This window comes from Bombina bombina, chromosome 6 (genome assembly GCF_027579735.1).
Source record: "Bombina bombina isolate aBomBom1 chromosome 6, aBomBom1.pri, whole genome shotgun sequence".
NCBI classification, from domain to species: domain Eukaryota; kingdom Metazoa; phylum Chordata; class Amphibia; order Anura; family Bombinatoridae; genus Bombina; species Bombina bombina.
The window spans coordinates 1,119,955,829-1,119,968,802 of NC_069504.1; the positions used below are offsets into that span (position 1 = coordinate 1,119,955,829).

The window sequence follows — 12,974 nt, forward strand, 5'->3', positions numbered from 1 at the left end:
ATCCCTTTATTACCTATTCCCCAGTTTTGCATAACCAACACAGTTATATTAATACACTTTTACCTCTGTGATTACCTTGTATTTAAGCCTCTGCAAACTACCCTTTATTTCAGTTCTTTTAACAGACTTGTATTTTAGCCAATCAGTGCTTACTCCTAGGTAACTTCACATGTGTGAGCTCAAAATGCATTTACATAAGAGGCGGCCTTCAAGGTCTAAGAAATTAGCATATGAGCCTACCTAGTTTTAGCTTTCAACTAAGAATACCAAGAGAACAAAGCAAAATTGGTGATAAAAGTAAATTGAAAAGTTGTTTAAAATTACATTCCCTATTTGAATCATGAAAGTTTATGTTGGACTTGACTGTCCCTTTTAAAGGGACAGTTCACCCAAAAATGTCACCCCTTTAAATTGTTCCCAATGGTCCATTTTACCTGCTGAAGTGTATTAAATTGTTTACAAGTAGCTCCTTTACCCCTATGTAACGCATTTGAAATAGCTGATTTAGTGTGTGGTTTCTATACTGTAGTTTAGACTATTGAATAGCCTATGTAAACACAGCCAGCATAATAAATTACACTCCTAGTCGGATGCAGGATAGTTAAGTAATAAAATGTTAATTTTTCAATGTTCTTTCTAAGTATTGAGCTTTGGTTTTCCAGACATATATAAGATAAGAAAGCAAATGTGTGTACACAAAGTGATAACATAAAGAAATCTGATATTACTTGCAAGCTCAACCCACTGTAATAGGCTGTGGTTTAAAAGCACAAAACCAGCTACTTCATATACACAAATTAACCTGAGAATGCAATTTCTCATACATTGTAATTGAAAATACATTAATATAAAATCAATTTTACAGTGTACTGTCCCTTTTAACTTTTTTGACTATGAGCATTTCCAGGTATTATGAACCATCAGAATTTGCACCATTCTTGGAACCATTGCTGGGTCAGTAAAACAAATATTATACATCTTGTTAAACAAAATAAAAATACTGCATAAACGTGTTTTAATGAGCAATTCTATAGACAGACACAAATCTATGTACACACAGACCTATAAACAAATAAATTGACACGCACTCACATACACGCTCACATACACACACTCGCTCACATACACGCACACATACACACTCACACTCACATACACGCTCACATACACACACTCGCTCACATACACGCACACATACACACTCACACTCACATACACGCTCACATACACACACTCGCTCACATACACGCACATACACATACACACTCACACTCACGCACACATACACACTCACACACACATACTTACTCTCACACTGTCACACACTCATTCACATGACAATCCATATGCAAATAGGATAAGCACTTTGTATAAAAATTTGGAGAGACAGAAAAGTAGTGGAAGGACATATACACATCAGTGGAGAAACATATAGGGCTAAATTACAAGTGGCACGCTAACAGTTGCGTGTGAGTGAAAAGGGGTTTATCACTGCTTTTTTATTTATTTACTTTTATGGGGAAATAGGTTATCGCACACGTGATATTCTAACTTCGGCTTTTACGAGCGTCGGGTCAGCACGCATGCAAAAACAGTTTACTTTCAACTTGTAATACGAGTGCAACCTGACGCCTGCAAAAAACTTACTTCTAGCAGAGTTAACGCTCAAGCAGGGGCGTTTAATAATACTCCACTTGTAATCTGGCCCATAGAGTTTTAGGGACACAAGTTGCACACACAAAGCCTTACAAATACATATACTTTCCCTTCACCACTAGGAGAAATGCCATGTGATACAATAATTTGTCACTTTGTCCTGGATAGTAATCGCTGTCCCACCATGTAATTATCATATGCTCCTTTGTCTATATTAAGGTTTATAGACGGAGTAAATTATGAACAACGTATACTGTTTTAAGCCTGGATTGATATTTATATTTATTTGAGCTTTGATAGCACTTATCCCTTTGCTGAATAAGTATCTCAGCTCTGGGTAGTTGGGCCTACGGTGGATGCAATGACATCCAGTTTAAACAAATGTTTTATGTTCCTTTTAAATGCTCATTCCACTTTTAAAGATCACATAGAAAAATTAACAGACTCTGTTTTTAATCAACAAGGTCTATTTAAAGACCAACAATTGCTAGAGATGATTGTGCAGTGATCTTAAAGTAACTCTTTTATTGGTCATATTAGCTTTAAAGGGACACTGAACCCAAATTTTTTCTTTTATGATTCAGATAGAGCAGAAATTTTAAGCAACTTTCTAATTTACTCCTATTATCAATTTTTCTTTGTTATCTTGGTATCTTTATTTGAAAAAGCAGAAATGTAAGCTTAAGAGCCGGCCCATCTTTGGTTCAGCACCTGGGTAGTGCTTGCTAATTGGTGGCTAAATGTAGCCACCAATCAGCAAGTGCTACCCAGATGCTGAACCAAAAATGGGCAGGCTTCTAAAAGACTTTAGTCTCAGGACTTCCAAGGGAGTGTGCATCTAGCATATGCAGGCACAGTCATGCTATTTTTCCTATTCTTTTTAAGGAAGTTTACTGTGAAATCTCATTAAATTTAAAGGGACACTGAACCCAAATTTTTTTCTTTCGTGGTTCAGATAGAGCATGCAATTTTAAGCATCTTTCTAATTTAATCCTATTATCAATTTTTCTTCATTCTCTTGCTATCTTTATTTTAAAAAGAAGGCATCTAAGCTTTTTTTGGTTCAGAACTCTGGACAACACTTGTTTATTTTAGACCTTTCTGGGTTATCCATATATGAGGAGGAGGAGGATTTTCCTATTAAACATTGTACCTTAAAAAAGAAAGACGATTTTTTTTATCCAACACAAAACCAATCTGAATATATAAAAAAATTTAATAAATTAGTATGTCAAGATATGGAATGTTTATCTAAAATTCCATCTTTTCAATTTCCGCATCTAAGAGATAATCTGTCTAGAGAGGAAAGACTAGCCCTCAAGAATTTAAGTAAATGTACGGATGTTATTTTCCGTGCAGCGGATAAAGGTGGGGGCATTGTAGTTCAAACAGGAGAGATTATCTCAATGAAGCCCACCGCCTATTGTCAGATGCAAAAACGTATCTGCCACTTACTTACAATCCTACCACTAAATACAAGAAAGAGTTGTCTGTGTTTTTATTAGAAGCAAAATCCAATGGAATTCTGAATATGGATGAATATAGTTATTTGTATGAAGTCGCCCCAAAATAGCCTGCTTCTATCATTTACCCAAAGTCCATAAGGATTCATGTAATCCTCCAGGCAGGCCTATAGTCTCTGGGATAGGCTCTCTTTGCGACAATTTGTCTAAATATATATCAATTTTTATCTACAACCTTTAGTCACTATTACAAGAGCCTATCTTAGAGACACTATTGATGTCATTAGAAAATTTGAGGGCTTCATATAGTCACCCAACTCTGTATGGATAACTTGCGATGTATCTGCCCTTTATACCAGTATACCCCATGACAAGGGGGTCTCTGCAATTAAAGACATGCTTAGTATGAGTAAACTATCCAAAGATCAAATACATTTTATAAGTGAAGGAATATATTTTATTCTCAGTCATAACTATTTTCTTTTTGAAGGCATATACTATAAACAACATCAAGGAACAGCAATGGGGACTACCTTTGCCCCATCATATGCGAATCTGTATATGTCTCATTTTGAGAATAGTATGATTTGGAATAATAATCCATTCTCACATAATAAAGTCAAGTATTATCGTTACATTGACGATATTATTCTTATTTGGCAGGGACCTGAGGGAGATATCAGTAGTTTTTTAAAATATTTGAATGACAATACATATAATTTAAAATTTACTCATGAGAAGTCATCTGTGTCCATTGCGTTTTTAGACCTCATATTATATCATGATGAGCATACTAATACTGTAGCCGTAAGAAATTACCACAAACTGACTGACAGAAATAGTCTTTTGAATGCCAAACGTGGTCATCTAAGACAATGGAAACGTAATATTCCATTAGGACAGTACCAAAGAATTAGGCAAAACTGTACCAATACAGAGGATTTTAATGAGGAATCAAAAATCCTCACCAATAAATTTTTGGATAAAGGCTATAGTACAGATTTATTGGATGAGAGTAAAAAAAGGGTAGCTATGATGGATAGAGCTTCGTTTATGGATAACCAATCTAAAAGTGCCAAACAAGAGAAACGTCAGAAAGATAAGGAATGGAATCCCAAATTTGTAACCCAATTTAGTCATCAACACTATAAAATTAAGAACATTCTAAACAAACATGGGAAAGTTCTTAAATTAGATCCTGTTTTAAACCAAATATTAGGAGATAAACCTGAAGTGATTTTCAGGAGAAACAAGGATATTAAAAATTACATTGCACCTAATAAATTGAGAAAACCGAATAAAGTGGAGTCTGTGACTGGTTGGTGTGGTGGAAGCAATGGCCTATATCCATGTAAAACAGTGGATTGCGTTATGTGCCCTTTGATAGGCAAAAATAGTGTGCATTTTACTAATTTTGATGGTACTAAAAAATACACTTGTAAAAGTAGATGCACATGCCACTCCACATATGTTGTCTATCAGTTAACCTGTAAATGTGAGCTTATCTATATTGGTCGTACGAAATGGAAGATAAAATATAGAATTAGAGAACAGAAATATTGAGTCAGGATTTGAAAACCATAGTGTATCTCGTCATTTTCATACACATCATAATCGCAATCCCTTAGATTTAAGTATCAAAATTGTTGAATGGGTCACGCCAAGTGTCTGGGATACAAATAGATTACTGAGATTTAGGAAAAGGGAAACCCTTTGGATTAAAACTTTAAATTGTATGGAGCCTAATGGGTTAAATATAGAATTAGACATACAGGCTTTTTTATGGAATGTAATGTGATTATTTAATAAGCAAAAATTATCTTTGTTATTGTTTTACAAATTTCAGGTAATATATATTAAGTGATTTTTATGAATATAGGTACTTTTGGGAGAATTTAGAATTGTATTAATTTGTCTTATCGTTTTATCAATTATTGTATTTTATGCATTTTATGATTCACATATTTATATAAATTAGTAATGTATGTATTTTAAGTGAAATGCTCTGTTGAGTTTATGTACCATGTATTCCTTGTTTTAATGTTATCAAGGTGCCGCTATGTTCTCTTTAACTGTATTAAACCTGTATCTTTTTAAAAGGACAAACCTCATTGGCCCGAAAAGTGGGAGTGTTTGTTTATCACACTGCTTATAGGGAGCATTGCAGTACCTGGAATAATCACTCTTGAGAAAGTCCCGCTGTGTCGGGACTAAACGTGTAGAGAACTGCCCCCCTTTCTGATCCTGTGAGGCCGCCGTAGTTCCCGGTCTGCAGTTAGGAACTTATCGGTTTGTGTGCCGAGGGTCAAGGTATTTACTTAACGTCTGTGTCAATCTTTTTACTTGCGGGAGAGATATAGCCTGTTTCTTCACATCAGCACACAGAATATAAGGAGCCCAGGCAGACTTTGAGAATATCGCCATTAACCCGGACCGGGTATTGTTGTCACCTACCCAGGAGCGTGGGACTGCTGTTTCTGGAGCTCTTTGCTGAGCCGGTGCTGTGTGGGATGTTACATTTGTAACGTTAACACATTTGTGTTCTTTGCTGTTCTTAACTATATATCTTGTGAGTTGCCACTTTTTGTGTGTGCACATGTATTAAAGGATAATTACTCTACATTTGAGTCTGCGCTCTTCTCCTCTCTTTCAGAAAAATTATGCTACAAGGTCTGTGGAACCACCTTTAAAAGAGGAGCTGTCGGACTTTCTTTTTGGAGCTATAGATATATATATTTGTATTGCATATTTATTTGTCTATGAATATTGGACCACATAGGGTCTGTTTCTATATTTTTGTTCTGAAAGTATATTTATATGCACTGTGAGTGTTGCCTTTGTCACATATATATTTTTTTATATTTTCTATTACCCAATACTCACATATAGATTCATGATTAACGCTACTTGGTGTACTTAGTTACACTATTTCTGTATTTAACTTGTTTATTGGTCGGTTAAATTTATCCACCAATCAGCAAGAACAACCCAGGTTGTTCACCAAAAATTGTCCGGCATCTAAACTTACATTCTTGCTTTTCAAATAAAGATACAAAGAGAATGAAGAAAATGTGATAATAGGAGTAAATTAGAAAGTTGCTTTAAATTGCATGCTCTATCTGAATCACAAAAGAAAACATTTGGGTTGTGTCCCTTTAAGTGAAATCTCTTGCGTTGCTTTGCTGCGATCTCAAGGCCTCAGCACTGCTGATGCTGAATGGCTATTCTGTTTTTTGTTTGTTTTTCAAATTGCAGCTTTACAGCAACTCTAACTTTTCACAGAGCAGTTGTTTTGGTGAGCTTAATATATTTTGAGGTAAAATTATCTTCCCTTATTACATAGAGATATTCAGGTGATATTTTCATGTTTCACAGCTATCCTGCATCACTTTCAAGTGATTTAACATATGAGTATTATGTCCCTTCAAGCAAGCATTGATGGCTTGGTTGTTTCTCAAGGGTAAAGATTTATCAGATATCAGTATCTTCTACTTTTCTAAAGACCCATAAACTCTAACATGCTTAGATTTCATTAGCAGAAAACAAAAAGAATATCCCTTTTATTCTTAAACCGGCTCATGCAGCATATAAAAAGGACTCAGCATAAAACATAAATTAAAATCAGTCAATCGGGATTAAGCAGTACCCCATATATAGGTGTTTTGCACTTCTGGAATTTCAGTGTGCAGCAGCGACCGCATGACGATGAGGGCTCGTGAAAGAGAGCCAAAGAAAAGAAGATGTGGAAGTCCACCAACGGGAAGATGAGGGCCCCGATGTGGTTGAAGATTGCGGAGCAGGGGTGGTTGAAGAGGCCGCCGAAGTCTGCTGCCGTGAAGATGGGCCCCCGGCGGCAGGAGCTAGGATGAAGAGAGCCCAATGTCGGATCAAGATGAGCCAGATTTTCCAATGGTGAGTACAACTTTTTGGTTAGTTAGGGGTTTTTGGGGTGTGTGTTTTATTTTTATTATTTTAAGAATAGGCTTTTTTATTGGATATTTTTTTAGGTACATTTTTGTTATTTTGGGGGGTGGTTGATTACTTGTATTGTAGAGGGGGGGGGTTGTAATTGTTTTTTGTGTGTAAAAGAGCTGAAATTACGTTAGAGCAATGCCCTACAATTTATTTAAATTATTTTAGTGTTTAAAGTTTAGGGGGTTTTTGTTTTCTTTTGGGTGGGGGGTTTTATTTTATGGGGCATTTAGAATAGTGTTAGGTATAATGGTGTTTTTTTTTTATTTTGGATACTGTAGTTTTATTTTTTATAATTTAGGGGTTTAGAGGGGGAGGTTAGTTTAGAGGGGTGGTTTAAGCTTTAATCTCCTAACCCCCCCCATACCAGTATGGGGGACCCTTTAGTTCCGGTCCCCCATTCCATCCAGAAGGTAGCATCCCCCAAACCTGTGGTATCCCTAGGTGCCTCATCAAATTGCCAACAACATACTAAAACGTCGACTTGATCCCCTCACCCTGCTTCATCTGCACCCCTTTTAAGAAGCGGCTGTCCGGCGCTGAGTTCCAGGAGCCAAGCTATCCTGGGGAGATTTTGTCAGCCGCCAGCATTTTATCGCATCTCTGTGACACATTACTTAAACATTGATTATAATTTTAGCAAGATAATTTCATAGTTGGTTATAATGGGGAGGTTTACTATTTAGTATAGTTTATTATAGTGAGGTATTTTTATGACAGTGTGGGAGCTAGCTGGGGCGTTCCAAGGGAGTATAGGTTAGACATTACGTAAGTGTAGGCGGTATTAGTGACTTAACTGTACATTCCTGGGGTGTGTAGGTTAGGAGTGATGTAGGCGGTCAGGGGGAGTTATCTGGGCAGTGCAGGGGGAGTGTAGGTTTGCTGTGACGTAGTTGGTCAGGGAGGAGTGTAGGTTAGCTGTGATGTAGCTGTAGGCGGTCGGTGGGAGGTAGCAAGGCGGAGAAGGGGGAGTGTAGGTTAGACGTGGCATAGTTATAGGCGTTCAGGGGGAGTTAGTGGGGCGTGCTAGTGGAAGTAGCTTGCACTTTGATTCGAACACATCGGCACAAGATTGATATGTTCGAATCACCAAAGTGCAGGTTGCGAGGAGGGTAGCAGCCATGTTTGTCTCATCAGCTGTCAAGACTACATTGCCTGAGGTAGTTAAAGTAGAGTAATTAAACTTAGGTCACCACAACAATATTTGGAGTGTGCCTACACAGAAACTAATATTAGTTTTAGTGAGTGCACTGTCTGTGCCATGTATGCCTACTTCAAATCGTGCTGCTCCCCCCCAGCCGCAGCAATATGCAGATGAGTGGCGATGCGGGTGGTGACATCACACTCCCATTGACTTCTATGGAAGAGACATTCCCACTCACCGGCATTGCTCGACGAGCTCCTTTTCTTTGAATATCTAGACAGACCGTCAGACTGCGAGGACGACAAGGCCAGTAAGGTAGTTTCTCGACAGTCTGTTGATGCTTTGAATATTGGGAACTAAAAGAGAAGTTTTTGTATTTTTCAGATGCAATGGTTTAAATTCTGAATACAACCTACTTCATTTTTGGTACGTAGATCGGTACTGATTAAGGGCCATAATACCCAAATATTTAAACACTTTAAAGTGCTGCAGCATAGATGTAAAAAGCTGACTAGAAAATATCACCTGAACATCTCTATGTAAAAAAGAAAGATATTTTACCTCAAAAGTTCCTCAGTAGCCACCTCCCATTGTAAAGGATTTCTAAGCAGCATTTTAGTATGTCTGTCCTGGGACAGCTGAAAGGATGAGCCTCGTGAACTCTCATATTATTTCACCAATCAGGTAAAGGAAGCTTACTATGAAATCTCATGAGAGTTAAGTCAAATCTCATGAGATCACAGTAAGAGTTCATGACATCAGCACTGCTGATGCTGATTGGCTGCTGTTCATTTCTTCATTTTTTTTTATTTTTTTTTACCTGCAGCTGGGAGCAGGTGAAGTATAATTTTTTATTTATTTTTTTATAACCAGTAGTGTAGGATACAAACAAGAATATGACATAACATCAAACAACAATATGTTACTTGCTTTGTGCCACGCAGGGCCATTGATACAGTTTCGGGTAAAAAGAGGCAAAATATGTCAGAACAATATTTTCTTGTTTTGCACCGCACAGGGCCAATTAAGAAAAATTTTAAACAAAATAAAGTACATGTTAGAACAAGAAGAAACATTTCGAATTATTTAACATTCTTATACTCTTGATTGTTCCTAAAAGCCCTACATTCTTTATCAACACTACTGTTTTTATAGCATTCTTACCATGCACCCGCACACAGCACCACACGCATACCCCCTATACACAAAACAAAAGGAAAAAAAAAAAAAAATAACAATATAACAATGTACTCTTTCGCCCCCTACTCCCCGCTAACTCCAACATCCAACTATCTAATTATCACATCCTGCAGCTATATTTTTTTTTCTAGCTGCCGGCATTCCTAACCCCACTCTTGGGGTAGGACATTTTTTAACATAAGTGTCATAAATTCTGGGGAGTTTTGTAAAGGTGATATAAGTTGTTTTTGTGCAGTTAATGGTTTTTCCCTGATTATGTTTAACCACTTTGAAAAAAAAACTGTAAGTCTCTTTTCTGAGTAAGGTTTAATATTAAATAGCTCTATTGTCATCTGCGTATTCATGCTGTTAATGAATTCTTTCACACTCGGCCCCTCCGGCGATTTCCATTTTTTAAATATTATATTACGCGCCGCCAAAATAGCCAAGTTTACTAAGAGTTTATCTGCTTTGTATTCACCTATATCGTATAGCAAAAAGATATTGACTGCAGTCAGGGATATTTTTGTACGTGTAAATTTATTAAGCCAATGATTAACTTTACCCCAAAACTGCAGTATCTTTGGGCATTCCCAGAGACAGTGTTTAATGTCAGCTTTCTCAGCTTTACATTTGTAGCATTTACAGGGTGATACTGTATCTGCCCATTTATTAATTTTATACGGTGTTAGGTAATAATTATTCAATAATTTATATTGCGACTCCCTCCAACTATAGACAGTCGTGGCAGTTTCTAACATATTGAAGCATTTTCTGATATCCTGCGCTTGTATCTGCGGAAAAAGCCTATTAATATATATTGTGATCTTTTCCACTTGCATTAGCCCGGATTTATCACATAACATATTGTACCATATAGAGATTGATCTCTTCCCCCCCCCCCCCCTTAGTCCAGATTCTATCTCTGTCCACTCCCACTCTGTCCCGGGTAGCTGGCACAACTGATTAAAGTAGCTCCTGCTCTGTAAATATGCATAGAAATTTTGGGATTGTAATTGGAACTCGTTCCTAATTTCAGGAAATGACTTTACATATATTGTGTCTTCTTGTTTGAGTTGGATCCAACTCTTTAAACCTTTTTCCTTCCATTTTCTAAATACCGGGTCTGAGAGACCTGGAGAGAAGTCAGGCATGCCTATAATAGGGCAGTATTTCGAGATATGGTATTGTCATTTTAAGAGCATACAATATTTCTGCCAGGCTAAAATAACATTCTTAATTGTGAGCAGTTTAGAGACATTATTAGGCATTTGTTTTTTATCTGTGTGTAGTATTGCCTTGAGGTCATAAGGTGCGACTACTTCTAATTCTAGATTGTAATAAGTAACATACTCCCCCTCAACTAACCAATCTACAGCAAACTTAACTAATGCCACCATATTATATGTTTTAAGACAAGGGAGTGCAAAGCCCCCATCTTTTTTACGTTGCACGAGCTTATTTATTGCTATCCGGGGTTTACCATTATTCCAGAGAAATAAAGAGATTGCTTTATTGAACCTCTGTATATCAGATTTTACTATAAATAAGGGTAGGTTTTGTAGCAGAAATAAAAATTTGGGGAAGATTATTGTTTTGATTACCATTATCTTAGCTGATAGTGACAGTTTATACATACTCCATTTTGCTAGATCCTGAGGTAATTTATTAAATAGATTTTCATAATTGATCTTATACCAATCATTCGGATCTTTACATATACTTATACCGAGATATTTTAGATGTTGGACTTCATGGAAACCATGTTTTAAGTAACTCTTATTATTTTTTTGTAGCCAGAGTATCTCGGATTTTCACAGGTTCATTCTATACCCGGAGAATTTACTGTACATTCCTATTAAGTTTAGACATTTTGGTATACTTTCAGACGTATTATATAAATAAAGTAACAAATCGTCTGCATATAATGAAATTTTTAGATTATGCTTACCAATTCGGATCCCTGTTAACTCTTGTCTTAAAAGAATTGCCAGAGGTTCAAGGGAGATATTAAATAAAAGTGGCGATAGTGGACAGCCTTGTCTTGTCCCTTTATAGAGTATGATGTATTGTGAGAGTTCTGAATTTACTAAGAGTTGGGACCTGGGGTTATTATAAATTGCTTTAGTTAAATTGAGGAGATTGGCTTGTAAACCAAATTTATCAAGTGCAGTGAATAAGTGGTCCCATGTGATGGCATCAAATGCTTTTTCAGCATCTATTGCAAGGAGGGCCATATCTCCTCGTATTGGTTTCTTATGACCCCTGACTTTATTAAAGTAGTAGTCTAGGGTTATCAGTATGCGTCTGATGTTTCTAACCACATTCCTACCTGGCATAAAACCTGTCTGGTCTTGATGAATAACCTCACCTAATACCTTTTTTAATCTATTTGCCACTTTTGCCATTAATAGTTTATAGTCTACGTTTAACAAGGATATTGGTCTATAAGACCCTAGCTCTTCACGGTTTTTGCCCTTCTTATGAACTAATGTCACAATAGAGTCAGTGAAATATTTTGATGGTTTAATATTATTAACATAATAGTCATTATATAATTTTCCTAGCGTGGCGACAATGTCTACTCTGATACTTTTGTAGAATTCGGCTGGCAGTCCATCCGGGCCCGGTGTTTTATTATTTTTCAACTTTTTTATAGCCATATCAATTTCTTTTTCCGATATTTTTTGGTTAATCATGTTAAGTGCTTCCGATGTGATTCTGGGCACTTTGATACTTTGCCAGAATTTTTCTTTAGCTTCTACATCAATTACTTCCGCTGAGTACAATTTTTGATAGTATCTGAAGAAGGCTTGTCTAACATCAGAAGCATGAAAATGGTGGCTATCTCCTTCCCTTATATTAGAAATTATATTCTTACTACTTTTTACTTAAATCAGTTTTGTCAAATACCCTGCAGATATACCCTTTGGACCTTGAAAAGTAGCCCTAACTTTTAAATCTTCCATTGTCCATTTCTGCTTTAAAAAAATTTCTCTTTCCTCTCTTGACTGTTTATATTTCTCCCACGTAACCGAATGTGGATTAGATAGATAGGAATTATATGCATTTTTAAGTTGATTTGCTAGTTGTATCTCACGTAACTTAATCTTTTTTTTTAACCTGGACATATAGGCCACCATCTCCCCACGGAGTACAGCCTTTCCTGCTTCCCAGAGAATCTCAGGTTTGTCTGCATATCTAGAGTTATTTTTTAAGAAGATCCTCCAAGTATTTGTTAACCAGTTACAAAATTTAGTATTGTTACTCATATATTTGGGAAAACAGAAATTATTGGTAGACCCCATTTTTCTATCTTTGATTTTTAAACTTATAATTGCATGATCTGATAAGAGGATCTCGTTAATCGTCGCATCCATATCAAGTTTTAGCAACAGTCTATCAACTAAAAATAAATCTATGCGAGAAAATTTTTTAAAAGCTCTAGATTCACAGGAAAAGCTGCACTCGTCCGGGTGCTGTATCCTCCATATATCCACAACCTTTAGCTTCTTCACGAAACTACCAAATATTTTAGCCTCTTGTCTATAAACTTGCTT

At 36.4% G+C, this 12,974-nt stretch overlaps 1 protein-coding gene across 2 annotated transcripts in view; it reads left to right on the top strand.

Annotated features, from left to right (window-relative positions):
• The window catches only part of ETFRF1 (electron transfer flavoprotein regulatory factor 1), a 62,713-nt gene that overhangs the window by 1,157 nt on the left and 48,582 nt on the right, over nt 1-12,974 (top strand). The window contains exon 1 of one of the 2 annotated variants that reach the window (XM_053719084.1): nt 879-954. The exons of the other annotated variant lie outside the window; for it this stretch is intronic. Within the exon in view, the coding sequence (XP_053575059.1) occupies nt 894-954 (61 nt within the window). The 5' untranslated portion in view covers nt 879-893. Of the gene's footprint in view, nt 1-878; nt 955-12,974 lie in introns of those variants that run through there. 2 annotated transcript variants of the gene reach the window in all.